The 27,788-nt window shown below is 58.5% G+C and overlaps 1 protein-coding gene across 7 annotated transcripts; it reads right to left on the reverse strand.

Annotated features, from left to right (window-relative positions):
* Positions 1–3,508: 3,508 nt before the first annotated feature.
* GLI1 (GLI family zinc finger 1) lies at positions 3,509–27,736 on the reverse strand. Of its 7 annotated transcripts, XM_035308835.1 has the most exons (14): positions 27,523–27,736; positions 25,706–25,797; positions 25,460–25,602; positions 11,207–11,373; positions 10,932–11,027; positions 10,263–10,458; positions 9,843–10,005; positions 9,645–9,746; positions 9,378–9,518; positions 8,602–8,751; positions 7,952–8,116; positions 7,204–7,452; positions 6,744–7,023; positions 3,509–6,477 (listed from the first exon to the last, which is right to left on the reverse strand). In XM_035308835.1, the coding sequence occupies exons 4-14, from the start codon at positions 11,301–11,303 to the stop codon at positions 4,217–4,219; spliced, it is 3,900 nt and encodes a 1,299-aa protein (XP_035164726.1). In that variant the 5' UTR covers positions 11,304–11,373; positions 25,460–25,602; positions 25,706–25,797; positions 27,523–27,736; the 3' UTR covers positions 3,509–4,216. The 7 variants fall into 7 exon arrangements, with proteins under 7 accessions (XP_035164726.1, XP_035164727.1, XP_035164731.1 ...); XM_035308836.1 differs by lacking the exons at positions 25,460–25,602; positions 25,706–25,797; XM_035308840.1 differs by lacking the exons at positions 25,460–25,602; positions 25,706–25,797; positions 27,523–27,736 and adding an exon at positions 22,553–22,683 and having other exon boundaries at positions 10,263–10,428.
* Positions 27,737–27,788: the final 52 nt, after the last annotated feature.

Below are 27,788 nucleotides of genomic sequence, written 5' to 3' on the forward strand. Positions count from 1 at the left end.
TACTCTAGCACCCCATGAAGGCCTCACGGGACTCACCAGTGCTCTCTACACTTCCCTACAGCCATCCCAGACCCCCCTGCTGTGCTCTAGTTCCCCCTACAGGCCTTCAAACACTCCCAGTGCACTCTAGTGCATGCACCCCAGCACGTCCCAGTACACTCTATCACTTCCCAAAGGCCTCCCAGGACCTCCCACAAGTAGCTCTAGGATGCCCATAGGGACTCCCAGGGCCCCACACTGCACTCCAGTGTGCACTACAGACTTCCCCATGTGCCCTGGAATCTCCAAGGACCTCCAGTGCACTCTAGAAGCTCCTGGAAGGCTGTCAAGTGTGCCTTGGTGTGTTCTAATGCATTTTGGAAATCTTGCAGTGCTCTCCAGTGATCTCTAGCATCTAGAAGCCGCCCGGGGCTCCCTATATGCCTCCCGTGACCCTCCAGGGCCCTAGAGTGTACTAAATAGCCCTCCGAGACTTCCCAGAGCACTAGAGTGCACTGGAGAGCCCTGTAAGATATCCTGGGAGTGTTATATTCCTCCCATATTCCCGAGTGCACTCTAGTATCCCCTGCACTCACCCACTCACTCCCCGCATTATCTGGCTCTCTAGAGGTTTCCCAGAGCTTCCCTGCTGCATTCTAGAGAGCACTAGAGACTTCCCAGTGCACCCTAAGGGCCTACCATTGCCTCCCAGTGTAGTCTAGTGCTCCCTGGAAGTCTTCCAGTCCCACTCATTGTGCTCTAATCCCGCCCTAGAGACCTCATAGGGCTCTACAATTTGCTCTAATGCCCCCCTAGAAGCCTCCCAGGGTCTCTAGGTGCCTCCCAGGGCCACCAGTGCACTCTAGTATCCCCTGCAGACACACCACGACCCCCCACTGCACTCTCAGGCACCCTATGTGCCTCGTGGTGCATCCTAGAGGCCTTCCAGGGCTCCTCATTGTATACTAGTGACTTCTGGAGCCCTGACAGTGGTCTCCAGTACACTGTAGGCACACCAGAGGCCTCACAGGGCCCCCTAGTGCACTCTACTAAACCTAGCAGACATCCCACATCACCACAGCAGACTCTAGAGTCTCTAGTGTCCTCCTAGTTAGAACTGGAGTCCTCCCAGAGACACCTACTGTGCTATAGTCCCTCCTGGACATCCCACAGTTCCCTCCAGTGTATTCTACGGTGCCCTAAAATCCTCTCAGCGCACACTAGAGGCCTCCTATGATCCCCAGTTGTCTCTAATGCAATAGCAGGCTTCCCAGACTCCCAGTGCACTCTAGAGAGAACTGGAGGCCTCCCACTGCACCTAGGAGGGCCCACAGGCCCTTCCAGTGTAGTCTACCACCCCTTGGGGACCTCACAGCACTTTATAGTGTGTTCTAGCACCTCCTAGAAGCCTCCCAGGGCACTCCAGGGGCCTCCCATTTCCCCCAGTACTCTCTTGGATGCCTAGGGGACTCCTATGGCACCCTGGAGGCCTCCCATAGTGACTTACTGTAGCCTAGTGCCCTTTGGATGCCTCATAGGGTTCTGCAGTGCTCTCCAGGGCATACTCTAGGCCTCCCAGGGCTCTGTGGTATTCCCTAGTACCAGCTAGAGGCCTTGCATGGCTCTCCAGTGTCCTCTGGGTGCCCCAAAGGCCTCCCAGTTAATACCAGATGCCTCCCTTGGATTCTCAGCGTGCTCTAGCTCCCCCTGAAAGCCCTGCAGTTCTGGGAGGCCTCCCAGTGCAGCCTTCAGGCCTCCTGTGGCCCCTCAGTGCATTCTAGTGCCGTCTTGAGGCCTCCCAGGGACTCCCAAAGTAGTCCCTGAAGGCCTTGCAGGACTCTCCAGTGCTCTTCGTGCTACTCTAGACTCATTCCGGTGCCCCGTAACCCCAACCCTACCAACGCTAACTCATAACCCTTACCTCTAACCCTGAGCCTGTGCGGTGGCACTGCAATGTCCCCTCGCGGTCACCGGGAGGCAGCAGTGAGCCGCGCGTAGCTGCTCTGTTGGGCCGCCGCTGGCGTCGCAGGAACGCCCTTCGGTCACCAGGCGGCAGAGGCGAGCTCAGAGCCGCCACCCTCGAGGCTCCAACGAGGACCACCCAAAAATCAAACTGTGTATGTGTTTGAACCTTTGTTCAAACCCGTGCTTGAAGTCCAGCAGGCTTGGTGCTGTGACCACTTCCCCGGGGAGGCTGCTCTAGTTAGTGCTCGACCAGCAACCCTCTCAGTGAAGAACCTTCTCTTAATATCCAATCTGAATAGATTCAAAATTAATTGTTACTTGCATGACAGCCCCCCACACTTCCCTTAGCGAAGCCCCTTTTCACAAAGGGTCCATTCCTATCATCAGCTGCTTTGGCCCCATGTTCGTTGAACTCCTTCTAGTATACCCATGTCTTGCTTGTACCGTGGAGTCCGGATCTGGACATGGTATCACAGGTGTAGCCTCACCAGTGCCCAGTAGATGACCCCAGAGGAAGCTCCCACATTCATAAGGAACTGGAGCCCATAGCCCCTGAGGATCCACAATAGCTGTAAAGACCCCACAGCCCCTGGAAACTCACAGACAGCCCCCATAACTCTGACAGGATGCCTTCAAACTCTGAAAGAGCTCCAGTCAACCTAAGAACAGGCCCAGGAAATAAACTCTCAAAGCATGGCTTGGAGGTGCCAGAGGCCTGGAAAGTCTGTGGCAGACTTGGAATAAGTAGGAAAGCCCCAGCACACCTCAAGCAGCTCCAGCAGTTCAAAGACATCCACTCAGAGACCTGGAGAACAGCCTGAGTGGTGTGCTAACAACTTTAGAACAGCCCCAGAGACACTAGGATGGCCTAAACAACCTCATTTATAGGTTTGAAAAGCCCAGTGCTGCCTTGAAGACACTGTGTGTGCTCTTCGGGGCCTTAGGAAGAGTCCCCAGGAGCCCAGACAGCTTGCAGAAAAAGCACAGCACTCAGAAATAATGCTGGAAAACACATGGCAGCTTAGAGCCATCTAAAGACCACCCAGAGACGCTATGCATTCAGACAGTCCCAGAGACCCTGTAGAGTCCCACAGCTCACAGCAGCACTAGGGGTGTCAAGGTCGCCCCCCAGTGCCTATGGAAGAGCCTGGAGATGCCTTCCCACTCACTTTCCCCCATCCCCCCCACCCCCATGCAAGGATGGTATGAAGGAAAACCCTCAGAGATCCAGGCATAGCCCCAAAAGCACTATCTTGTACCTCCATGTGTGTGTGGGTCTTTGTGTGCTTCTGTTGGTGCTTTTGCATGATGCCAACAGGTGTGCAACTTAGAGCAGCACTGCCCTTTCCTCCCTGCACACCTGCAGTGAGAACTGCTGTGTGGGTGGCCTGTGCAGCACACATTATGGCTGGAACCCTACTCTAAAAGGCTTCTTCAGGGCTTGGTACAAGTTGGTTGTGGTCCCAGAAGAGGGAAAGGGGTGCCGGAGAGAGCTGTGAAGCACCTAGCACATGGGTCAAGCTTGGAGCCTGACTGCAGGGATAAAGAGGCACACATTTCACACTCCCCTGAGAAAGGGTTTAATGGGGACAGGGGGAACTGCTGTTTTTCAAACAAAAGAAAAAGTGGGGTAATACCCACAGGGGAGACAAAGACATACACATATGCACACTATGTACAGAGTGGCACAGGCAGCACCAGCCCACCCCCCCACATACACACGCACATGCCCCATCCTTATGATGAATTGCCTGCCCCTTCTCCCATCCTTGAGCAAGACAGGAGAAGGGGGTGGACGAGGGGAGGGAGGGGAACTTGCCAAGCAAGAGGGGGTGCAGGGGGAGTCACAAAAAGATTAGGATATAAGGGGGCAATGGGAACATAGGGAGGGGGGCTGCCTGCAGGGATAGGGGGGAATGGAACTCTTTGGTTTCAACATGACTGCACAGGACCACCTTGTCCAGAGGGCCAGCAGATGCAGAGAAAGGTGGAACTGAAATAGGACGACCCAGTAAAAAACAGTTTCCCAACTCCAGAGGTGACTGACATGATCAGGGTTGCAGTTGTGTCTGGGACCCAGCAACATCCCTCCCCGGTGCCTTACACCCACAGACCAGACAAGGGAAAGACTGGAGGGGTGTTTCTCCCCACTTCCCCAACCTAACCCCCATGCATAAACCTGAGGCACTGGGGGGATTCCATGCCTCTACCCAAATGAAGTTTGGGCCCCCTCGGTTGCAGACATGCCCACCTGACGATTGGTACCTCCTAGTTAGGACAGGGAGTTGAGGAAATGGCTCTCCCCTGCCAGAGTGCTCAACATAGAGCTCATTTCACCCACAGCCATGTTGGCACCACCAGATGACGGAAGCAGGAGGCCACCAGCAGGGCTTGGGGATCCAGGCAGCAGTGCAGGTGTCTCTGAATCTTCCACAATGGCAGCAAAGTCAAGGTGCGTGTTCTCCAGGTCCAGTGAGTCCAGGCTGTTGGACACCTGCTCCCCTGAATCTAGGTAGTAATATGAGCTACCCTTGAGGCTTTCTGAACTCCCACCGTAATGCCCAGGACCCCCGCAGCTTGCTGCTGTTTGATCCAGCAGCTTATGCCCACCTTTGCCCACCTGCAGGTGTGTGCCCTGGCCTGGGTAATATAGCAGGGTATTGTTGGGCCCTTCAGGTGTGGGGCGGACAGGGGGCAAGCGAAGCACTCGCCGGGAGCTGGCTTCCACTCCCTCATAGGAGTGATTTGGCTCAGCCAGATTGCCTACATAGTCGAGACTGTTTTGGTGACCCTGTGGTTTAGGGCCACCAGGTGGGTGTGGCACCATCTCAGGGTTGAAGCACTGGGGGTTTAGGAGGTGGTGGGTCTCTGCCAGACCCTGCAGGTGATCTGGTTTGGCTTGGTAACCAGAGTATTTGGGGCTGAGGTACAGTGGTGCTTGCATGGCATGGTACTGCCCAGGTTCACTGCCCACCCCCATGCCAGCCTCCCCTCCCTTGGAGGGTAACTGTTCACCCCACATCAGAGCCTGCTGGGCCTGCACATAGCTACGGACCATCACTTCTTTGGCCTGCAAGGTGGGGGTGTGGGCTCTTCTACCCCCCGGGCTCAACATGCCCATGTAGCTGACAGGTGCCCGTTCCTCAGACCGATAACCACTGGATACTGCATTCGTGGCTTGGCCAAATGACACAGGAGGCTGTATGGGACCGGTAGGCTTGACATTCTGGCAGGGACCAAGCGGTGGGGCAGGTGATGAGTAACACTGCTCCGATTTGATCTGCAGTCGGTTAAGCCGGTGCCCTTCAGAAAATCCACTGTCCTGACATGAGCTCACAAGTTTGGGTTGCTGCTCACAAGAACTGGGTAGTGGGTACTGAGTACTTTGATGGTGACAGTGTGCCCCAGACATGGCAGAAGCAGAGGCACTGACACTTGGCTGCCCAGAACTCATCTCCAGATTGCCTTGGTGAGTTTCCTCCCAAGGAGCTGACATGGTCCCACTGCCAGCACACATTCTCGAAAAATGCTGGTTCATCTGGCACTGAGGGAGGGAGAACTCAGACTGAAGCAATCCCTCCTCCATATCCCCGTGCCCACCTGGGTTCAGTTGCATACCCCCCATGGTCCGGTGAGCACTGCCATACAGGCCTTCACACTGGAGCTCCACACCTGTCCCCTGGCATGGGAAGCTTTCCTCCAGGTAGTTCGAATACTCATCCATTTCTAGCAAGCCAGACTCTGTGCCTGGGCCAGGACCCTCAGTGCTCACACTCTCCAGAAAGACATTTTCACTGATGCTGGGCGGGCGTGGAGAGAAGACATAGCGCTGAAGGTTAGCATCAGAACCACCCAAGGGCTGCAGGACAGCTCTGCCTGCCCCTGGCACATTCACGTTACCCATGCTCTTAAAACGATGCACCTTGGGTACAGCATGAGGGTTGGCTGCTGTCCGGGCAGGATCGCTGGCCCGCCGCACACCATTCCCAGGCACCAGGTGAGGGTGAATGCTGCCTGCATAGCCAGGGTAGTCATTGGAACCGTGCCTTCTCAGCAAACCATTCACAAGGAAGGGGGGCATTTTTGGCTTGAGGTAGTCCCCATGTAAGCCGCTGTGGCCACCTATGCCCACCCGCTCCATGCTGGGCAGCGGGGTTGGCGGGGGGGCACCTGTGGCTGCGGCATATTTGGCTTTGAGACGATAGCGCTGGGCTGGTGTGAGGCTGCCCACGCCTGGCAACCCTCCACAGTGACTGGCATCGCTGGAGCGTCGCGACTCATCTGGAGAGATGGGGTCAGAGCCATTTGCCAGGCATGCCCCACCAGGCATTGTCCCTGCCTCACCACCCAGACATGGTCCAGCCAGGTATGGGGACGCCACAGAAGAGCGCCGGCTGACGGTGTAGGCTGAGCTTACAGTACTGGTGGCACTGCTCCGGCGCTCGTTCAGCGGCATGCCCATCTCTGATGCTGACAGCTCTGTGATGCGGCGGTGCGAGGCGGCTGGCGGTGGCACAGAGATCCCAGGCAGGCCTGAAAAGAGAAGAGGAGGAGTTAGACTGGAGCACCCAGAAGGGGAACAGGCAGCCATCTCCAGTACTAGGATATGGCCTCTTCCACGCTTAGTGCCTGCTAGGACAAGAAGTGGATTCAAATGGTAGCAGCAAAGAAGGGTAAAGGATGGGGCAGAGCCCCAGATGTGAGGGTCCACCTCCTCTCTGGCTGCAAACCAGACCTCTCTCAACACAGTGCCCACAGGGCTGGCTCTACATTCAAGTGGGAGGGAACCACAGTCTCACCGGCTCCTGCGATGACTGGCAAATTCAGGCCCTTGGTAGCTGACGGTTTCCTCATCTGCTTCAGTTTGTCAATGCGAAGATTCTCTAGCCTGTGGAGGGCCATGAGCCCTGAGGTGCCCATGGTCTCACCAGGCACCACATCTTCCAATGTGGACAGATCCTCGTAGCTCCCGCCTGCATTGCCCGTCATCTCCACCCCACTGTCATTGTTGGTGGTGCTGCCGAGAGGGGAGTGGTCACTGCTGCATGATGACTGCCCACCTGGGCTGGGCTGCGGCTTCTAGGGGGGACCCACAATATTAACCAAGGAAAAAGGGGAGTCAGATATCCACTACAAACTTAATGCAGATTGGGAACCCCCACCCTGCCAGACCTAGAGATGTCTTCCCTACCATGCAAGCTGACTCCTCCAACAGTCCTGGCCAGGCCTCCCTCCGTCACCACAACCCCAGCTCCTTACCGAGGCCAAGTCAGGCACCAAGAGCTTGCTGTCATCCTTCCGGGCCTCAGTGGAGCCATTTGTGTCTTTCTCCTGCTTCATGTCTGGGGGGCCACTGGGAGCTGGCAGTACACGGCCTGGCACCACATCACCTCGGTGCTTCTTAGTGACATGGGCATCAGGGCCGTGCACCGTCTTTACATGTTTGCGCAGGGAGCTGGGGTCTGTGTAGCGCTTGGTGCAGCCCGGGATCTTGCACACATAGGGCTTCTGTCAGGGAAGAAAGGTAGGCATGGTGGAGGGAGGGTGTTAACTCAGTTGGACTAGATCATCTCTGTAGGTCCCTTCCAACTGAACTATTCTATTCTATTCTATTCTATTCTATTCTATTCTATTCTATTCTATTCTATTCTATAAACCAGAAACTCCTCCCAGTCCCTCCAGTAGACCTGAGAGCTGAAGGAAGAGAGGGTGGGAATTTGTCAAAGAAGCTGAATCTCCTTGGAGGGGGGCATGTCAGCTGCTACAGCAGAACCTTGGAGGAGGTCATAAGGAGCTCTGAGGACGGTGCTCCACAGAAGTAGGGCAAGGGTAAAGGGACCCTGGTGGGAGTGCAAGTGAGGTAGTAAGGGAACAGGGGGTGCATACTTTATTAGAGTGGAGGGAGTTGGGGCACAGAGAAAAAGACCCAGGGATGCAAGGTACAGGACTAATAGGGTGGCACAAGGGGAGCCCCAGGATGTGCAAACAGCCCCAGATGGCTTTGTACCTCATTGGAGTGGGTGCGGTTTTGATGTTTGGCTCGGTCAGAAGCATTGGAGAAGGCCTTGTTACAACCCTCGTGTTCACACACGTAAGGTTTCTCACCCGTGTGTGAGCGCAGATGTGTCTTGAGGTTTTCCAGGCGTGAGTAGGCTTTGTTGCAGCCTTCGAACTGTGCAGGCAAGCAGAGTAAAACATGCCACACACCTTCAACAGACCCAGTACCATGTCACCCCCACACTCCATGCCCACAGCACACCTGCCACAGAGACTTGCCACACCTCCCACACATAACACACCTGCACTCCTGCAGGTGTATGTCCTGAGGCCACTGCCCTTTACCCTTCTGGCCTATGTCATGCCACCTCGGTATGCACCGGCCACTTATCCATGGTGTACCCCACCTGCTAAATACCCCTTTATCTCATGTGCACCTGTGTCATGCCATTGATCACAGGGGCTCTGGCCTGCCACACATATTCCGTCACGTACTACCATGCTCCTGGCCACCCTGCCCGTCCCACCTCATTTTCCCCACTACATATACCCCTCGATGCCATATACCAACTTGGGCCAGCCTGCACCCTGCCCTGAGCTTTGCCTGATGCAAGGCACCACAGCTTAGCCCAGGCTTTGCAAAGGCCCATTCCATCTCACCGTGCATTTGTGAGGTTTCTCGCCTGTGTGACGTCGCATGTGTACCACCAACATGTACTGAGCCTTGAAGGGTCTCTGTTCCCGGGAACATGCCGCCCAGTGGCATACAAACTCTTTCTTCTCCCCGTGGATATGCTCATTGTTGATGTGCTGGGGAGAGAAGGGAATCACTAGGGGCATTGGGGAGGGCATGAAGGGTCAGGGGGATACAGATATCTTGAGAGTATCATGAGAGAAATGTGATATAGAGGGACTAGGGTGGCTGGTGGAGACTCAAGACACTACAGGAATACAGAATGGTCAGATGCTGTCTGGAGGTGGCAGGGGATACTGGAGATGGGGGCTATTTTGGGAGGACCAAAACAGGGCAAAGGGGTCAAGATGGTGAGGAGGGGTGGTCAAGGTGATATAGGAGATTTGGACTGTCTGGAGGGAGACACAGAGAGCAAAGGAGGAAGTCTGGATGCACTAGTAGTTCAGAAGAGATAACCCAGGGATGAGGAAGGCCAGACTGGTTGTTTTCCCTAGGGTATGGAAGGACCATGAAAAACTTGCCCACAGGGAAGAGGAGGATGCATCTCCCTCCCTCCCTAGAAGCAACTTCCATCACTCACCCGGGGGGTGAGTTCTTGGGGGGGGGGGGGGGGGGGGGGGGGGGGAGTTGTCCCAGCATAGGACAGTCTGAGAAGGAGTGATGGGCTGACACAGCGGGATGTCAGCCAGTAGCCTAGGCACAAGTTCTGGGATGGGGGATGCCCAGGCAGGACCTAACTCACATGCACCAGCTGCTCCTGAGTGTCAAATTCTTTGGCACAGCCATCCCAGTAGCAATTGGTTTCATAGACAGTCTCAGACTCAGGTTTCCCATCCTCTTTCTCCAGATCTTCCCGAACGTCAAGCATCCCCAACAAGGGGTCCTGGGGGTGCAGAGCCAGGTGAGCACTCCCAGACATGACTCTCTGTGTTCCCTGTTCCCGGGAGTGGCATGGAGGAAGAGTGTAGACCCCTTGGGAGGTAGGGGGTTCCCAAGGCCTGGGGAGTACCTGGGTGCCTGTGGAGGCTGGGCTGGAGATGTCACCTTCAGATCTCTCCTCTGGGTGTTTGGCTGTCAGAGGGCTACTCAGGCTCCTCTCCAACTTTAGCTGCTACCATGATGGGGGAAATTGGAAAACAGTCAGCACTGGGATTCCCACTGGCTACCCCTTACACAGGATGCATGGCATCCCCTGGGGACCGCTTACCTGGCAGTGTTTGAGGGTCCCACGAGTTGGTGCATGGTGCAGGAGCCCTGGGCGGGTGGACAGGTGTTCATGGGAGGCATATGGTGGCAGGGGGGGGGTGTGGCTGAACAGGTGCCCTTGGCCCTTTGGCTGCCCTGGTGGACTCTGGTACCCCAGTGATGGACTGCAAAAAGTAAGATGATGAGCAGATGACACCAGCAGAGGAGAGAAATTTCGTCAAAAAGACAAGGATCTGAGGTGTCTGAGCTCCCAGCCACTCCTGCCCTATCCCACCAGCCCCCCTTGCCCTCCCACGCTAGGCTAACTGTTCCCACCTTCCTTGGCCCTGGTCTCATGCACTCCCCAAACTGGGCATCAGCATTCAGGCTCCCATACTGAGAGGCTGTGTGCATGCCAGCAGGATTGAACTCTGGTGCCCACCTGATGGTGCTGATGGAGAGGTGGCCATAGGAGCTGCTGGTGGAGGCGCAACGGGAGTTGATGAATGCAACGAGGGAGTTGGGTGAGGTGCGGATTACCGTCTGCAGGTCAACACTAGAGTCTGACAGGGGTGAGATGGACAGTGTCCGCTTCTTGCCCAGCTTGCCTGCACCGCGGGTTGTTGAGAACCACGAGCCTGGGACGGCAGCAGAGAGTGGGGGGCAATCCTCTTAGCATGGCTCCCAGAAGACTGAAGCCACCCCCAGGGACACAAGCACGGTTCTTTGGAGACTGGAGGAGTCCCCTGAGTGTGCTGGTTGCTGGCTCTAGATTATGACAAAGCACAAAAGTATCCCCTCTCCCTACCTAGGACATCAATGTTCCTAGGGGGTACCTGAAACCCTTGACACACACCTACTCCCGATACCACCCGAAGAAAAGCACCTGATCCCCTTGGCCAACACCTGCCCCTGTGTGAGCCATCACAAATTTTCCTGTTCACACAGGTGCCACTGTTCCAGGAAAGGTACCTGACACCCCAGCAGCCTCCTCCTCTATAATCACTGTCCCCAACACTGTTTGACCCTTTCAGCACACACATCTGCACTCCTGGTAAAACTCCTTGTTAAACCTCTACCTGTCCCACACCCCCCTAGATGAGAAACTTACCATCACCACCACCTGGGTGCTCTGTTCCTGGCACCAGCCCATAGCCATGGTGACTACTCATTAGGTTTGACTGGTGGCATAAGGGGAAATCAAGTCCTGGTGGAAAGGAGAAGATAGACAGGAAGACATATTAGGATGAAGGGCACAAGGGGAAAAGGAAATCCCCGGAGTGTCCCTGAACCCAAAGACTGAAACTGAAGGCAGGTACCCCTCATGTTCATGTCAGGCACTGCCCAGGCCCAGCCACTGGCCAGGATGAGGGAGCTGCAACCGACCTTGCGGCCCTGGGGCACCCGTGGCCAGTCCGTGGAGAGGGCGCAGGCAGCAGCGCTCAGCGTAGCCGTTGGTTGGGGAGTTGACAGGGTTGAACATGTCGCAATGGGGCCTGGCCAGGCTCAGGAGCACATCTGGTCCTCACCGAGGGGCCGGCGCCGGTCGGGGCCTGAGGAGGACAACGGTGGGCAGATGCCCCCCTGACCACGAGCCCTGCACCTCCAAGTGCCCCACACCCTGCACCCTGGTGGGCTCCGTGTGACAGCCGGAGCAGACTTGTGCCTGGCAGGGGATGCTGCAGTGCCGCACAGCTGTGGCAGTAGAACCACCAGCCACATCCTGCCGTGGCCGTAGCCCCCCGGGGCCCATGCCCCTGTCTCCCCACAGCCCACGGCCACCTGCACCCTGCCCACGGGTTGAAGTCTCCCTGCCACAGCCCCACACCCACCTGCCTGGGGTGCACAGCACTTGGTGCTAGCCACTGCTATCCCACCACTTCATCAGGTCCTGACACAGACCTCTGTACCCAGCCCAGGGCAAAGGGATGTCCTGGGTCCTTTTAATTTAAAGCCATTACCTCGTTCTTATCACTACATTCCACGATAAAGGGGTCGCCCCAGCTTTTCTGTATCCCCCTTTAGGTACTGGAAGGCTGCTGTAAGGCCTCCCCAGAGCCTTCTCTTCTCCAGCCTGAACAACACCAATTCTCTCACACTGTCTTGACAGAATCAGTGCATTGGCCAGTACAAGGCCACCCTGGACAGCTCGGCACAAACAGTGATATTGCTGCAAGGTGCCCTGAGGTCATCCCACATCACAAGGATCCCCAGTTACTGAATTAGCAAGGTGGCTTCATTCTTGGTGCTGTACGAAGAGCATCCTGTCCAAGCAAGTGTCCCGAAACCTGCACAGCGTCCGTTGCAGAAGGGATGAAATACACATCTGTGCACCCAGACACCTGCACAAATATCCACAGCCAAACTTGCATATAGATGTAAAAATTGCAAGCCCTAACTGCCGAAACAGGAAACTAAGGCACAGACGGGTAAAGCCATTCATGTCCAAAGGACCCGAGCTGGCATCCTGCTCTTCCCTGCTCATGGGTCCCTGCCATGTCTGCAGGTTACACCCAGCCCTGCCTTGCCAGCAGGTCCACACCCTGCCTGCAGGTCAAAACCCTGCCCTGCCCCACCCATGCATCACACCCCTGTCTACAGGGCTCAACCCAGCCCACTATCGCATCCTTGCTTGCGGGTCCCTTCCTGGTGCCCAGGTCTCATTTCCACCTGCCTCCCTGCCTGGCCCTGCCTGCAGTCAGACCTCCACACATGGCCTCAGCCTCTGCACCCTGATCCCAACCCAAAAGCTCCATCCCTACCCATGGTCACTGTCCTGCCCCAAGACCCCTGTGGGCTTGCATGAAGGACAGAGGCTCTGGAAGGAACAGGCACTCGTGGGTGGCACTGGGAACAAGGCCTCCTGCATCCTCAGCCTCCTCCTTTGAGAGACCAAGGGAATTGCCCTAAACAAGGGGTCTGGGGGAGTGGGAGCCCCTCACCCTGCTGGGAAAGTGCTGGGTTGCATTTGGAGCATGCGAGGGGGGGGGCGGGCGAGGGGGGCAGCAATTCTTCCGCATGAGTTGCCCCTTTGAAAGCTTGTCTCGGGGCTTTGTGAGAGTGTCAGCCAGGAAGAATGGAGGGGGGGGGCAGCAGGGCAGGCATAGGGGGCGGGAGTACCCAGGAAGGTGATCGTGCTGGGGGCAGGAAAGGAAAAGAGAGATGAGTAGGAAAGGAAGGCGAGGGGGAAAGAGGAAGGGCCTCTTACCTGCCTGCTGGACCCAGGCCTTGCAGCAAAGAGTGGGGGAGTAGCTCTAGGGGACACCCCCCATGCTGCCCCTACCCCAGGCACCGCATCTAACAAAGGGAGGGCTCACAGGTCCCTCATTATAATTTGACTCCCAGATGCCCCCAGCACTTTGTGCATGCACACGGATAGTCACATGTGCACAGACACACACAGGTGCACAAACACACATTTGCATATATCTGTAGAGGCTCACGTGCAGGTATGCACACGCATACAGCCACATATATACACAGATACACGTAGCCATGTGCACGAGAGCACATACACATTCATGCTCATACAAGCATGTGCAGACATAGTATGCATGCTTGCACACGTGATACCTGCACACGAGTGTATTCACACATAACTGCAAATATGTATGCATCTAAGTATACACAGTTACATACAGGTACGGACCTGTGCCACCTTTGTCTCTGGAATTCTGCCTGCATGGAAGAACACTCGGGTCTCATATGGGATACAACTGTCCTGGATCCCTCCTGGCATCTCTGGGAGCTCCTGCAGCTGGGGAGACAAGCTGAAGCGCTGGGGACCACTTTGCCTCCTTCTGGTACAATTTAGAGCACTGGGGTCTCAAGAGACCTCCTCAAGCCAGCCCCTGTGTGGAGCTGGGAACTGATGGGGGTCAGGTGTTCGGCCAAGACAGTATTCCCTACCTCCACCTCCCAAGAACCATCACCTGGGCTACCCCCGGTTGCCCCAGATCCATAGTCTTACCCCACCAGCTCCTTGCTCTGTATGAGAGCAGGCAGGTTGCCACCATATAGCTCAGTAACTATATGCAGTCACTCCAGCCCTAAGGGAAGGAGGGCTATGGCTGTCCAGATGGGCACGGCCACCTGCTGCAGCAGCAATGGAATGGTGGGCTCTGCCCTGGGCCATGAGCCTACAGCCCCCTCGACACTCACCTGGGCTGGGGATGCAGCCTGACCTCACATACAGTGCTCCTCCCTTCCTGAGTCCCAGCAGGATGGGGGACTATCTGTGGAGCATCTACCGCTTCCAAGAAAGCAGCTAATTCACCCATAGCCTCTGTGATATCCCATCTACCTTGTGCACCGTCAGCCTCGTACAGCCTGCTGTTCCCTGCTGTGCCAGCCCCTGCCAGGCCCAGCACCAGCTAGAGCCCTGCACCCGTGTGCACACACGTGCACACACAGACACACGCACACACATCACGTGTATGCACATGTGCAGAGCAACTGCCACACAAACTCCATGCACATAGCACCTGAGCAATACACAGTGCACACACATACTTATGCACACACAGACCTAGACAACACATGTGTCCAATGGAACACACACAAAGCTGCATGTGCACGCATACAGCACACACAGACAACATACATGTGTGCACAGGTTTGCATAAGCATGCACAGCCACATGTGGGCACACAGAGCACGTGCATACAAAGCATACCACCACACATGGGGAACATGCAGGCTCGCATGCGCCATCGTCTCTGCTCCCCTGCAGCACCCACCATGGAATTAGGAGTGGCTCAGTGGGGTTCTGATCCCCATCACCCCCATTCCCTAAGTACAGAAGGAGGCTCATGGTCCTGCCATGCCAAGACATCCTCTCCTTCCTGGGCCTGGACAACAGGGAGGGCTTTGGAGAACAGACCCAGCCTGGCAAGGGCTGGGGTCTCCCCACTGGGGGCAACCTGGGGCAGGCGGGTGCCAGACGGGCACAAAGGCAGCAGCACAGCTCTCTCCAATCCCCAATCCCCCACATTTGCCCTGCTGAGCACCAGCATGGGGCAGGGGGAGGTACACAAGGGAGAAAGTTCCCCGGGCCCCTGGGTCCCAGCTGCAGGATGCTCCCCATAGCCCGTGTGCAGGGGCTCCCTGCGCCCCGGCGGCCCCCAAGCTGGGGAAGCTGGAGGGGGCCGGGGGCGCAGGGAGCCAATAGGCGCCGGTCTGCGGCTCCCCCACCACTGCGCTCGCCTCCCCCGCCTGCCGCACACCGCCACGGCCCACCCAAGTTGCAGCCTATGGGCATAAATTTGAGAGCCAGGCGCAGCCGGGATTGAGGGGAATCTTCCCTCGGTCTCCTCCTGCCAAGAAACTCAAACTGAAACACATTCCTCCTCCTCTCTGCCAAGAAAACAAGGAGCGCAGCCAGCAGCAGGAGCAGTTGAAGCAGGGCTGGCTCCAGATGCAGAAACGCCGCGCAGGAGGAGGTCGGACTGGCCACCACCACCCACCCCCCCTCTTTATTTCCTGCAAACACGTCTGATATCTGTCATCTGGCTCCAGTTTGCTGAGGACACTGGGGAATGGGGGTGGGAAGGAGACAGAGAAGGGGGAAAAAGGCAGAGAGGGAGGGGAGACGTGGTGAGCTTGCACCGCAGAATGACAGCCGGGATGCCTGCACCGATGGGTGGTGGAGCAGATGCAGACCCGGGGGAAGGAGGGAGAGACACAGGCAGGGCAATCTCACACCCTTAGGAAACCTGGCAGCAAGAGGAGGGGAGGAAGAGGAGGAGGAGGATGGCTGTGTCCCACCATAGCCCCACGGCAGGGCAGACCCCCCTACCTCCCACCTTGCAGGGGGCCAGGCTCAGAAGGCACCCAGCCTGCACGACTCGCCGCAGCAGGGGGCTCCCACCCGACCCGGCACACAAGGGTGGTGGGCATCCCCCTGCGCCTCAGCACCGACCCCAGCATCTCCTGTCCCAGGCCCAGCCCTGGCAGGGTTAACAGCCCCGGAGTCCCACTGTGGAGGAATGTGATGTCAGGGCTGGATTAGCCCATGCAGCCGAGATCCCAGCCGATAGACCAGCAGCAGCGCAGCGCTGAGCTGTGTGTGGCACAATCCATCAACCCGCCCAGCACAGCCCCCGGCGTGGGGGGCCTGGGGGAGGGTTCTGTGTGTGTATGCGTGGGGGCATCTGCGCTCCTGTAAGTGTGTCTGCCTGTATGAACGCACAGGTTTGGCCATCTGCGTTTGCACATGTGGGGAGGGATTTTTGTTTCTGTGTATAGTTGAGGGAGGTGCTTGTGTGGAAGCATTCGTACATGTATGTGTTTGCACGCACACTTGCACATGTGCTTGTGCATGTCTGTCCGTACGTGCACGCATGTTGGGAGCCACAATGGTAGCTGAGGGGGAGCCGCCACGTGTTTGCAGGCCCAGTCACCCCAAACTTTCACTGGGTGAGAGAACAAGGGAGGGCCAGAGCAGAGAGAGGCAGACAGAGGGTTCTAGCAGAGCAGCAGGGCCTCAGGCACGGAGATGCCCCAGATCACCGCTGCACCGCCCAGGAGAGGGGCTAGGCATCCCACCCCCCCGAGGTTGGCTCCAGCCCTGGGACAGGGTGGGCACAGGGGAGGGCTGCACCCTGCAGCCCTCTTCTCCACTGTCTTGTGACCTCAAGGTCAGCCACATGCCCAATTGGTTTAACCCTAGAGGGTTTTATGAAAAACATTGATCTGGCCTAAGATCTGACTTCCCACGCTGGGGCAGCAGTTCAGACGGAACCACCACTGGAGCAGTTCTGCAGACACAGAAGGGGAACACGGTAGAGGGCCAGGCTGAGCTGCAGCACACACAGGCCAGCAGCAAGGCTGGGAGAGAGAGGGCTGCCGGGGATCCAACACTCCCTCATGCCAGCGACAGTCCAGGACCAAGGGGACATGTCCCAGATGCCTCCCAGGGCAGCATCTGGCAGGGTTAACGCGCTCCTCCCCAGCTACTGCATCTCCTCCATGCCACACAGCCTTCCCATGTGCCACTGTGCTGCTGGGAATGGGCAAATGCCATCGACAGTGGGGCAAACGGGGTGAAATTCCCTTCTGGAAGAAGCCCCTTTTCCCTGCTCTGGGACCGAACCAGGCCCAGGCTTGTCTGCACTGGGGGAGCTGCATCCCCTGGCCCCACATGCTTTCTCATCTCTGTCTCCAGCAAAACTGACGTGCAGACCTCCCGCTCAGTCGCCTTGCTCTGCAACCGACCCCGCTGTTAGGCCAGGCCTTTAGGGCGAGCCCAGACACCCCTGCAAGGGGCAGCTAATCTGCCCAGGACCGCAGCTGCCACAAAGCACATTGCTTCAGGTTCAGGAGGTCTGAAAGGGGACGATGCAGGGTCACGATCCCATGCTGGTGTGGGCTGCCAAGCTCATTCCAAGGTGGTCCTTTGCCTGGAGAAGATGAGGCAGAGAAGGAACCAGCTCTGGGGAAAGGCTACGCATGTGTGGAGGGAAAGGGGCAGAGACATCTGTGCCAGGACAGACGTGGGACATCCTCTGCTCATTTCTCTCTCCTTCCCTCTCTAGCCTTTGGAAAGCGTAACACATCCCCACTCCCCATCCCATGCCAAAATTCTTCTCTGGCCTTTGCACCACTTCCAGAAAGGGCCAGAGGTCCCTCGTCCCTCCCCAGCCCACCCATCCCTCCAGCAGCACAGCCTTATGCAAGCCACAGTACACCACCACCCGTACGCCATGTCTCAGTGGGGGGGAGGGGGGCAAAAAAATCCAGCCCCTCACTCCTACATGCATCCACACCCATTCCTGATCATGCTCCAACGTGCCTCCAGACACGTTAACACATGCTAACACACGTGTGCTCTGGGAGGAGAGGCCAGCTGGGGTGCAGCCCTGGCTGCCCGGTCTCCTGTGTATCCCAGGGCACAGGCAGGCAGCAGAGGAGGGCTACAGGTGGGAGCTCGCAGCTCCGCATTCCCCTGTAACACAGGGGCTACCGGCCCTCAACCACAAGCCGAGCAAGTCAGGAAGCCACCGCAAGCTGGGCAGGAGCGGTGATGCTTGATAGGTGGTCCTGGGGCAGGCAGGCAATTGTCATGGGCTCGTATGTTGTTTGCTTTGGCCCCCAGTGCATGCTACCCCTGCAAATTGCTCCCATCAAGCCACTTCCCTGGCCCCTGCCTTCATCGGGCTGGGGTCTGGGTGGGACCAGGGTTTTGGGGTGAGGGTAAGGAGGGTGCAGACATGGCAGCAGCTGCTATAAGGAATTTTTATACTTCCCCCTTCCCTTCCCAGTGCTGGAGGGAAACAGCAAAATTGAACATGTGGGACCCATAAAAGCCCAGCTCTGAGTCATAGCTGTAAGAGACCCTGCCAGGCACAACTCCTTCCCATAGCATCAGGGCATCATCCCACAGCCCACAACGCTCATGTGTTACACTAAGGGACACCCCTAGAATAGGGGCAGCAGTACAGGAAACCTTGCCTTCCCAAGGGAGGGAAGGTAGGACAGGGCAGGCACTCAGACATGCTGTCATCTGTCCTCCTACTGCAGCCAGTGAAGTTCACATCAAGCCTGTTTCCACCCCAACAGTTCCATCCTGCAGGATTCCTCAGAATGGGGCAGGAGGATGTCCAGGACATCTTTAGCAGTCATTAAAGCATTAAATACACAACAGTAGTGCCCTTTAAACTGTAGAACTGCTTGCTGAGCGGTGGAGTAAGGTAAGCACAGCACTTGGGCATTTAAGAAGCAGAAATTATTCCTTCTTTGGAGCAGGAGACCCCTGCTGGGGGGGGGTGGGGGGGGGTGTCCTCCTGCCCTACCCAAAAGCTGGGGCATGTTTGTCTCTCCCAGCGTATCTGCCACTGTTGGAGGTGAGTGGCGCAGACCCCTGCTCTTCCTGTTCCTTGAGCAGAGCCCCACTCTGCCCAAGGCAACCCCATGGCTCAGAGCCATGCTCCCTGCCACCAGCCAGGGCTTTGCTCCCCCAAAGATCAGGGGTAGGAATTCGAGAAGGGGTGGGAAATTGATGTGTGCTTGCACTACATCTGGAAGCACACACACACACCAGTCTCAGACCCGGATGCAGCAAAGCTGAAACCTGACTCTGTGTTTTTGCTGCTTGTTCCCAATCTGTGGCAGCTATTTTATCAGCTGTTCGCCTTGTTATTCTGCAGCTTCTGAAGGGTTTTGATGTGCCATAAGGATGGGGGACAGGGGGGTACAGTTGCTGTGTTCCTGTAAGGATTTCTGTAGGATGGGGTTTTTCTGAATCCTTACCAAGAACCCACCCAGTGGACCCTTGGTATTTATCACATCACTGGGATTGATAAACACCAGAAGATATCAAGAGAAACTGAGGCATGTAGACAAAGAGACTCCAATCCCAGGGATAAAAGAGACTGGCCAGGCAGATAAAAGCGCACACAGGTATATACATACACAAACAGGCCCCTCGATACATGCATCCATAGGTGTGCGTGCAGACACACAGATTCATACATGCCCCAGGGAATACTCTGAGTGCAGGAAATCTCATTCTGACCAACTACAGGGCATTAGAGGATTCCCTCTTCCAGTATGTCAGTAGAGATAGACAAGGACAGGCCCACTGCAGAAGGAAGGCAAGAAATCAACACAAATACCCTTTAGTGAAAGCCACATCACATGTGGGAATGTGTGTATAGCTGCACATATGTCTGCATGCATATGTGAGCGTGTGTACCTACAAGGGTGCTTACATGTACAGGTACATGGATGTGCAAGGCTGTACACGCTTGTGCAGCACACTGAAGTGGTGGGGAGAATCGCTTTGGCCAGGGAACATGAGCTGGCCAGCTACCCCAGCCCTGCGGCTGGCGTTCCAAGACGCAGTGTGTCCCTGACAGCATCCTTCTTTTGCACGGGAAGGGCCCTCGTGGCTCCCGCCCACCCGCCCACCCACTCTCCGCACGCTCCAGAAGTGAACTGCAAATCCCCTCCGAGCCCGAGCTCAACACCCACCTCCCAGGCTGCACCGACGCGACAACACACGTCACAAGGTGTCCACGCTGACTCACACCCCCAGACGGAAACTTCCCTGCTCCGGGGAGATCTCAGCCAGCTCCAGCACCGCCAAACACAGCTCACTGCCCTCCCTCCAACTACACCAGCCACGGGGGTCTGGCGGTCTTTGACTCCGAACCTGTTCCCAATTTTCTGCTCACTTTTTTGACAGAAAAGACCCTGGTATGGGGAGGGGAGACACAACCCTCCCCGCAGAGCAACCAGGGAGATGGTGACAAGCACATGCCCTGAGGGCCTCCAGAGCTCACTCATGAGCATTGCTGGGAGGAGCTCAAGCACATGGTGCAGACAGTGGGAGCTGGGCTGGCACACGCACGAGGGTGTGCATGGGGTCCTGCTAGGGATGTGCTACCCTCTTCAGAGGTACTAGGATCCTCAGTAGCTCCAGACCTGGTGTGTCCTGCCAGGCACAGGGAGTTCTGGTGTGGATCCTTCCCAGGGTCTGAACCTCCAGCTGACCCCCTTGCCTTGATGAATGACATTGATGCTACTTGCACTGGAAAAGGCTCAAGGGATGTCATCGGCCAACCCAGCTAGCCTAACGCAGGGACAAACGCATCAATAAACCAGCTTCAGACACCCGCAACAGCACAGGAAGGGCCTTTGTCATCATCTCCTGTCCACCACAGAAGCAGCCGCTGCCTTGGCTGGAGACAGCAGACTGAGCCACGCAGGGAAAAGTTTTCCCAGGTCTGAGTTTCCGAAGTAGAAACTTCATCCGTCTTCTCCCTCCTCCCTTCCCCCCAGTGTGCCCCTGCATCAAAACCCAGTGCTCTCCTCCCTCAGGAAGCTGCATCCATCAGCTCAGGTTTGGGCACACATCCTACAGAACGGGGCGGGGGAAAACTCTGGTGTCTGGGCGTCCAGCTGCTTCTGCGGGGCCCCCGCAGCTGGGCACAGGATCCTGGCTGTGGCTGGAATATCTTCTAGTTTTCCAGACTCCAAACATGGCATTGCAAACACCCCAGACATCCAAACCCACTGAGGCCCAGCAGCCTGCCTCTCCATCCTCATAGGAGAGGTGCAACCCTCAGGCTGTCACTGTCGCACGAGTCCCCCCCGTTCTGGTTAGGGATCATCTGGACCTCATGTGTGTGTGCAGGACCTGACCCAGGGCACCACAACACAGCTCTCTGGAGAAACATTTCCTCTGCCTTCAGTATCCCTGAACCCCTGGCTCACCGAGGGCTTGGAGAAATCTGGGCAGCCTTGCAGGGAATTCTGCTTAAACCCCAGAAAGGTGGCCCTATGCTCAAACATGTTCAGCCAGCTCACACTCAGCTGCAGGCTGGGCTGATCAAGTCTCACAATGTCCTGCTCAGGTGCCTCTCAGGCAGATGAGGAGGCTGGTTCCCTCCCGCTCCTCTGCACCATGCCCAGCCCTGGGCAGGCTCCTCTGCCAGCCCTGGACTCCTGATCCCGACCAGGGGTTGACATGGAGCTGATGCCTGAACCCAGCAGTCCTGGAGCCTTTAGCACAGGGGAGAAAGGGTTGGCAACCAGTGACGCACCAGAGATGCCTGGAGCCACCCACCGGAGAGCTCAGGCCTGTCCTTAGCTGCAGGGGGACTTGGGGCTGAGGTCCCCCACCCAACACACTTGCCCCCAGTCCCATCTCTCTGAGTACTGAAGCCACCAGCGGTCCTTGCACAGGAAGGCTGATGGACGTTCGGAACGTGCACAGACAAGGACCTCAGGTGCTCCACAAGTGATGTGAAAGAGCAGCTCTGCCTTCCCCACAGAACCGGAGGGGTTTCCCTGGGCACACGACACTTCTTTGGCCACTTCTGTGGGCCACACAGGGAGGGCAGAAGTGATGCTCCAGGGTCTGCGGGGCAAGGGCTCAGAAGCCCAAGTGCGCCGGGGCCTGGGTGTTCTGCTGCGGGTTTTGGGAGGCTCCTTAGGGTGTCCCCAGGCCTCACCCCGGCGAGATGCTGCCCACACAGCCTGGCAAGCTTCCAGGGGAGCCCCTGCGCCCCCTTGGCTCAGCACCAGACACTTCTCCCCTTGGAGCCTTGCCCGTGGCACCCAGAACACTCCGAGCGGCGTGGGCCAGGCCAGCCAACTCCTTCCTTGCCCTGCCGAGGCTGCAGAGGCCCAAAAAGTGGCTGGCGGAGCCCCCCACGTACACCACCACACCCGGGGCAAGAAGGCTCCGGCTGGCCGGGAGCTCTTAGCAGCGATGCGGGTGGCCCTGCTCGTGGTTCCTGTGCGTCCTGGAACCTTCCCGCAGCTGCTGCGTCACTCGGGCTGGGGCAGAAACTTCCACCCGGCCGCTGCTCCCAGCCCAACACCCTCGACCGGGCAGCAGCAGAGCACCCACAGATGGGGCTGAGGGAACCCTTCATCCCCTCCTCGGGCCACCCAGAGCTTGGGTGGCCAGGCAGAGCGGGCCCTCCCAGCCGGTGCACGAAGCCCGGTGGGGCCGTGAGGGCGTGGGAGCGGGTGCAAGCTCCCCTGGACGCGTTCGGGAGCACGGCGAGCCCGGGGGGCTCCGCTGGCCGCACGGTACCGCACGGCCCGGCTCGGCCCCGGCCGCTCCCCAGCACGGTGCGACCCCTCCGGCTCGCCCCCGGTGCCCCGTGCGGGGAGCCCGGCCGGGGTCCCCCGGGGGATCCGGCGCCGTCCGGCCCCGCGACACCTCCAGCAAACCAAGCCCACGGCCCCAGCACCCCCGACGGCCCCGGCGGCTCCTACCTCCGAGCGGCCCCCGCCGGTCCACGCTCCCCCTTCTCCCGGCTGCGGCTCGGGGCCAGCGAGCAGCGACACATCCAGGGGGGTCCCGGGCTCGGGACGGGACGGGGCGGCCCCTACCCCCCTCCTTCCCCAGCACTTCCCCGGCCGCGCTCCCGCTCCTCCCCGGGCGGCCGGAGCAAGTTGCCGGAGCTCCGCGGGGGCGGCGCGTCCCGGTGAAAGTCGCGGGGCGCCGGGGAGCCGCTCCGCCAAGTCGGGCGGCGGCGGCGCCGAGCCCGCTCGGGACGGAGACCCCGGCCGGGAGTGCCGCCGGTCCCAGCCACTCCGAAAACCCGGGCTGGATCGTGCACACGCGCGCGCGCGGGGCACGCGCGCCCGCCACGGGGCTTGCACACGCGCGGGGCCCCGGCGCGCCCCGCGGGAGCACGGCCTCGCAGGGCGGCCCTGCGCGCTCACGGCCGTGCACCCCGTGAAGCCGGTACCCTGCGTGCACACGAGTCCGTACACACATGACTTGGTGCACACTCGAGTCCGTGCACACGCGAATCTGTGCACAAACAAGTCCGTGCTCACACAAATCCATGCACACACAAGCCTGTGCACACACAAGTTTGTGCGCACGAGTCTGCGCACACAAGTTGGTGCACACACACACATGTACCAATGCAAACACAGTTGCAGGCGTGTACATGTGGCAGCGTGCACGTGTGGCAATGCACACGAGTCCCTGCACACACGAGTTCATGCACACACATGCACCAATGCAAACGCACGGTTGCAGGTGTGCATGTGCAGCTGAGCACACGCATGGCTCACGCACATAGGGCATGTGCACCCACAAGCCTTCACGTGCGCCTCAAGTTGCACCATGGGAGGTCTAGGGTGGAAATGAGGAGACATTTCTTCTCAGAAAGAGGAGTCAGGCGTTGGAGCGGGTTGCCCAGGGAGGCGGTGGAGTCACCGTCCCTGGGGGTGTTCACAGAAAAGTTGGAGGTGGTGCTTAGGGACATGGTTTAGTGGGTAACATTGGTGGTAGGGGGTGGTTGGACCAGATGATCTTGGAGGGCTTTTCCAACCTTAATGATTCAATGATTCTACACAAGTGCAACCTGCATGCATCTGCGCAGGCACTCAGGTGTGTGCACACCGGGGACAAGCAGAGGGCCACGTGCACAGACACCCCTGAGCACATGCATCTGTGCAAACTTGTGCACAGAAGCACACACACCTGCTTTTGCATGTATAAACACACACTTGCACGCACAGCACACACTTGCACACAGAGCACATGCACATGTAGGACATGGCACCAGCAGCCAACACGCCTAACACCCAACCTGGCCCTGGTGAGGCGGCACGCCAGGGTGCCAACACCTATCAGCCCAGCCAGGAGAGGTCAACCCTCCGAGGAAGGGAGCAGGCAGAAGGGTGACACCTCAAACCGACACCTCCCAGCAGGACAGCGAGGGCTCGGCATTGCACCTTGCCCAGGCACCGCTGGGCTCCAGACAGAGCATGGGCACAGCAGCAGCTGCACAGACACTGCCATCCCCAGCACTGGAACTGCAGCCCCACAGGAGCAGCCCCCTCAGCCCCAGGGGAGCCTTGGCGGGCCAAAAGGCAGTTGTGACCGTGGCAAGCTCCTCTGCTGCCGGGGATGCCCCAGATTGCTTCGTGGATTTGGGGGGAACTGCTGGGACTGCGCTTGGCAGGAAGCTCCGTGTCCTGCACAGTCTGGGGGACTGCAGTGGTCTGGCAGAGGCCTGTGGCCGGGACACCGCAGGGCACGAGGCTGAGCAGGGAAGCAGCACATGTGACCCTGCGTCCTCTGGGGTCAGCGCTGTGGCCGGGGAGGTGGCACGGCTGGGCATGCCCCTGGGCACGCCGAGGACCCCCGCCTCAGCACCCGGGGGGGGCGCGGGGCAGCGACCCCTGGTGGTGTTTCGGGAGGTGGCCCTCTCGAGGGAGAGGGGCTGGGTTCCCGGACCGTCGTGGGGCTGGGGAGGACGGGGGGCTGGGGGCTCCTCTGGCCCCTACCTGGAGATGCAGGGGGTCCAGCGAGTGGGGCAGCGGGGCGGGGGCTCTTCCTCCAGCCTAGGAGCCTCGTCCGCCTTTGCCCACTTTGTGAGGCTGCAGCTGGCGCGCTCCTGGCCTGCAGAGCCCCCACGTTACCCTTCCCACCAGGGTCCCACTGTGGGGGAGCAGCTGGGCAGAGCTGGAGACCCAGCCTTTCTCCCCAGGCCTCCCGGGGGTTGCAGTGCCCTATGTCTCTGCCCAAAGACCCAGAGATGCTGGATGCAGGCTGTGTCCTGGCATCACCTTACCTCCAGCAACGATGCTCCGCGACCTCTTTCATCCCTCCAGCCTTTGCAGTGGGCGCTGTTCAGCTGCTTCAGAGGATACACCCCTCATTCCCACCTGGAAATCCTCCTACCTCTCCATCCTGGGAGCCGCCAAGGTGCCCAGCAATCCCCCCAGGGCTGCCCTGATGGCTTCCCTCCTCATCTGTCCACAACGTCTGTGGCTCACCCAGCCTTCTCCCAGCCCAGAAGCTTCCCTGGCCACCTGGTTGCACGGCCCATAGCCTGGCTGCCCCATCCCAGCAGTTCTGGCAGCACCAGTGCCTGCAGTTGAGCCTCCTAGTCATCACCCAGAAGTTTTCCCACTCCATTAACTGTTCCTGGGGTGGTGGGGGGGTGAGGGTAACACACGCTGGTGGGGACAGAGATCACCTTGAGGGCCCCCAGTTGGTGATTTTCATTTGCATACACCCCCCAGTTGCCATCACGTCTGTACATCCTTGCAGGGGCAAAGTCAAGTCACACGGCACCTTTGTGGCACAGCGCAAAAGGCGAGCAGAGAGTCGGGGCTGTCACAGTTCAGGGGGCTGCAAAGCATTCTCCCCCCTACCTCAGATGGGTCCCATGCCCCAAAAGGGGTCTCTGCATCCAGCCCCTTCCCCAGCACAGCGCAGCCCAGCTCAGCCTCATCCAGCACATGTAGCCAGGTCCGGATGCACACCAGGGAAGCGTTGCACAGCGGTGGTGCTTGCACTGAGGAGCGGACAAGGTGCTTGAGCGAGAGCTAGAAACAGGACTCAGGGGCTGCTGAGGTTGCAGAGGGGTGGGGGCAATGAGACGGAAGTGAATTTCTCACCTGGCAGCACTGCTTTCCCTCGCTGTTTGTTTTTACACCGAAGGTCAGTCCCCACTGTGCCGGCGGGTTGCCACAGTGATTCAACACTGGCCCTAGGTGCAAGAGGCTATTTCAGGGAAAGTGGCCTTTGCCCACCTGCTCCCAGCCAGAACGTGACAGTGTGTGTTAATGCCAGCAGGGCACAGAGGGGGACACAGGTTGATCCCCCCCCCCCCCCCCCAGACATGCTTGTGCCTGGGGACCCTGCTCCCTCCTGCAGCTCTGCCCCTGCCCTGTTTCCCCCAGTCCTGCTGCGAAGGTGCAAAGCTGCGGAGCCCCTGCCTGGAGAGCCCACACGAGAGCTCCAGGCCCAAGGCATCCTGCAGGGAGGACGGCATGCTCAGAGCACCCACGTGTGCTCAGTCTCCTGAAATGAGACCTAGCCATGTGGTCGGGTAGGCACATGCCCACTCCTACTCTGCGCTGGGTCTCAGCTGTCCCCAGCTGCAGCCAGCTCTGTCCCACTCTCCAGGACAATGCCGTCCATGTCCAGTGCAAGCCTCGAAGGTGACGGGAGCTCTGCCATGCTCCCAGCCTGACCTCAGAGCCTCTTAGCAGGATTACCCCAACTGTGGGCACTCTGTGTTCCTTGGCATTAGCCCGTCCTCCCAGTGCCCCCACATGTCATCACGCACTGGTATCCAGCATGCCACAGGAGCAGTTTTCTGGCACAACATGTGGACACAGCTCTGGGAGATGCTCTCTGCACTGACTGCATGTGACCCCCAGAGCAGAGGAACAACATGGGGATGACAGCATGAAAGAGAGACATCAGGAGACACATCAGTTCCTAGCCATGCTCGTAAAAGACCACTCCTTGCATCAGTTTCCCTCTCCACTGTCCAAGCCTGGCCCCAACCCTTTTCCTGCCAGCTGCCCCCAGCCCAGTGAGGGGTGAGCAGCGGTGGCACTGCTGCCCAGGGAGGTCCCAGCATGAAGGGAAGGTGGCAGTGCCAGGACACTCCTCTTGCCCCCCAGCCCCCTGGCACCATCTGGGTCCTTGGATGCCCTTGGATTGCTGTGGGGCATCGAGTCCCGGAGCAGCAGCCCTGAGATGGGGCCAAGGCAGTGGGTGCAGGTGAGAGGCGTTGCCTGCCTGACAGTTTTGTAATATGCGTAAGCCGCTCAGCAGCTTTGCCTCTGAGCTGAGTGACCCTGGCTAAGCTGTCAGGAAAGACCTACCCTGGCCTGGGCACCACGCGGGGCCAGCCCTGCCCGCCCACACTTCCATGGGCCTACACATCCTTCCTCCTCGGGACTTGCCCAAAGCCACCCACCCTTTCCCCAGGGGTGACTCGTGTGGCCACCCAGGCCCAGGCGTGTTTTGCCACCAGCGCTGAGCCCCCTTGGTAGAAGGGATGGGTACCCGGATCCCCCCGGCAGCTCTCGGCCACCAGACCCCACCCCTGCCATGTCCCCCACCCCACAGTTAATCTCAGCCTCCTGCTTAGGAAAGTTAAAGCGGCTCAGAGTAGGGCCAGATGATCAGCGGGATTAAAGACTTAATGGTACCCCTGCAGCCAGCTCAGCACCTTGCCTCGGGGCTGGCAGGTCAGCGTGTCAGTGTGCCAGTGAGTCAGCATCTCCCCCCCCCCCCAAGGGACACCCGCGTTCAGGGCTGTGAGGAGAGCACTGTGCTGCTGGCAAAGGAAAACCGGATACCTGGCATCCCTGCGGGGTGGCGTCGCCCATCAACTGTGCTAGCTAGAGCCATAGCGCTGGTACAAGGAGGGAGCAGGGAGACCTCAAAATCTTCATGCGTGTCCCCGTGCACTTACCTGAAGCCCACGTCTGCTTCTCCTGGCATCTGTATGGCAGCGTGTGCTCCTGGGGAAGCACAGACACTACCAAGGGGCACTGCTTTGTGAGCAGCACGCCCACTGGGGCTGTTGGAGAGCCTGCAGGGTAGAAGCATCCTGCAGGGATTGTCAGCTCTTCCCCACGGGTGGGGATATTTTGAGGAGTGTGGGCCATGGCCATGCTGCCCCACAGCCTGGGGGGCTGCCCACTGTGGCTGGCTGATGAAAGCTGCCCTTTGTCCGCT

The sequence above is a fragment of the Oxyura jamaicensis genome, chromosome 33 (assembly GCF_011077185.1).
Source record: "Oxyura jamaicensis isolate SHBP4307 breed ruddy duck chromosome 33, BPBGC_Ojam_1.0, whole genome shotgun sequence".
Lineage (NCBI taxonomy): Eukaryota > Metazoa > Chordata > Aves > Anseriformes > Anatidae > Oxyura > Oxyura jamaicensis.

What these genes read in the sequence shown, in the direction of transcription:
- GLI1 (XM_035308836.1), bottom strand. Translation starts at nt 11,303, where the DNA reads ATGTTCAACCCTGTCAACTCCCCAACCAACGGCTACGCTGAGCGCTGC. An exon ending in CTCAGGAGCAGCTGGTGCAT is followed by an intron (nt 8,752 to 9,377) that starts GTGAGTTAGGTC and finishes TTCTCTCCCCAG; the next exon opens with CACATCAACAATGAGCATAT. An exon ending in GCCAGTCATCGCAGGAGCCG is followed by an intron (nt 6,478 to 6,743) that starts GTGAGACTGTGG and finishes TTCTCTTTTCAG; the next exon opens with GCCTGCCTGGGATCTCTGTG.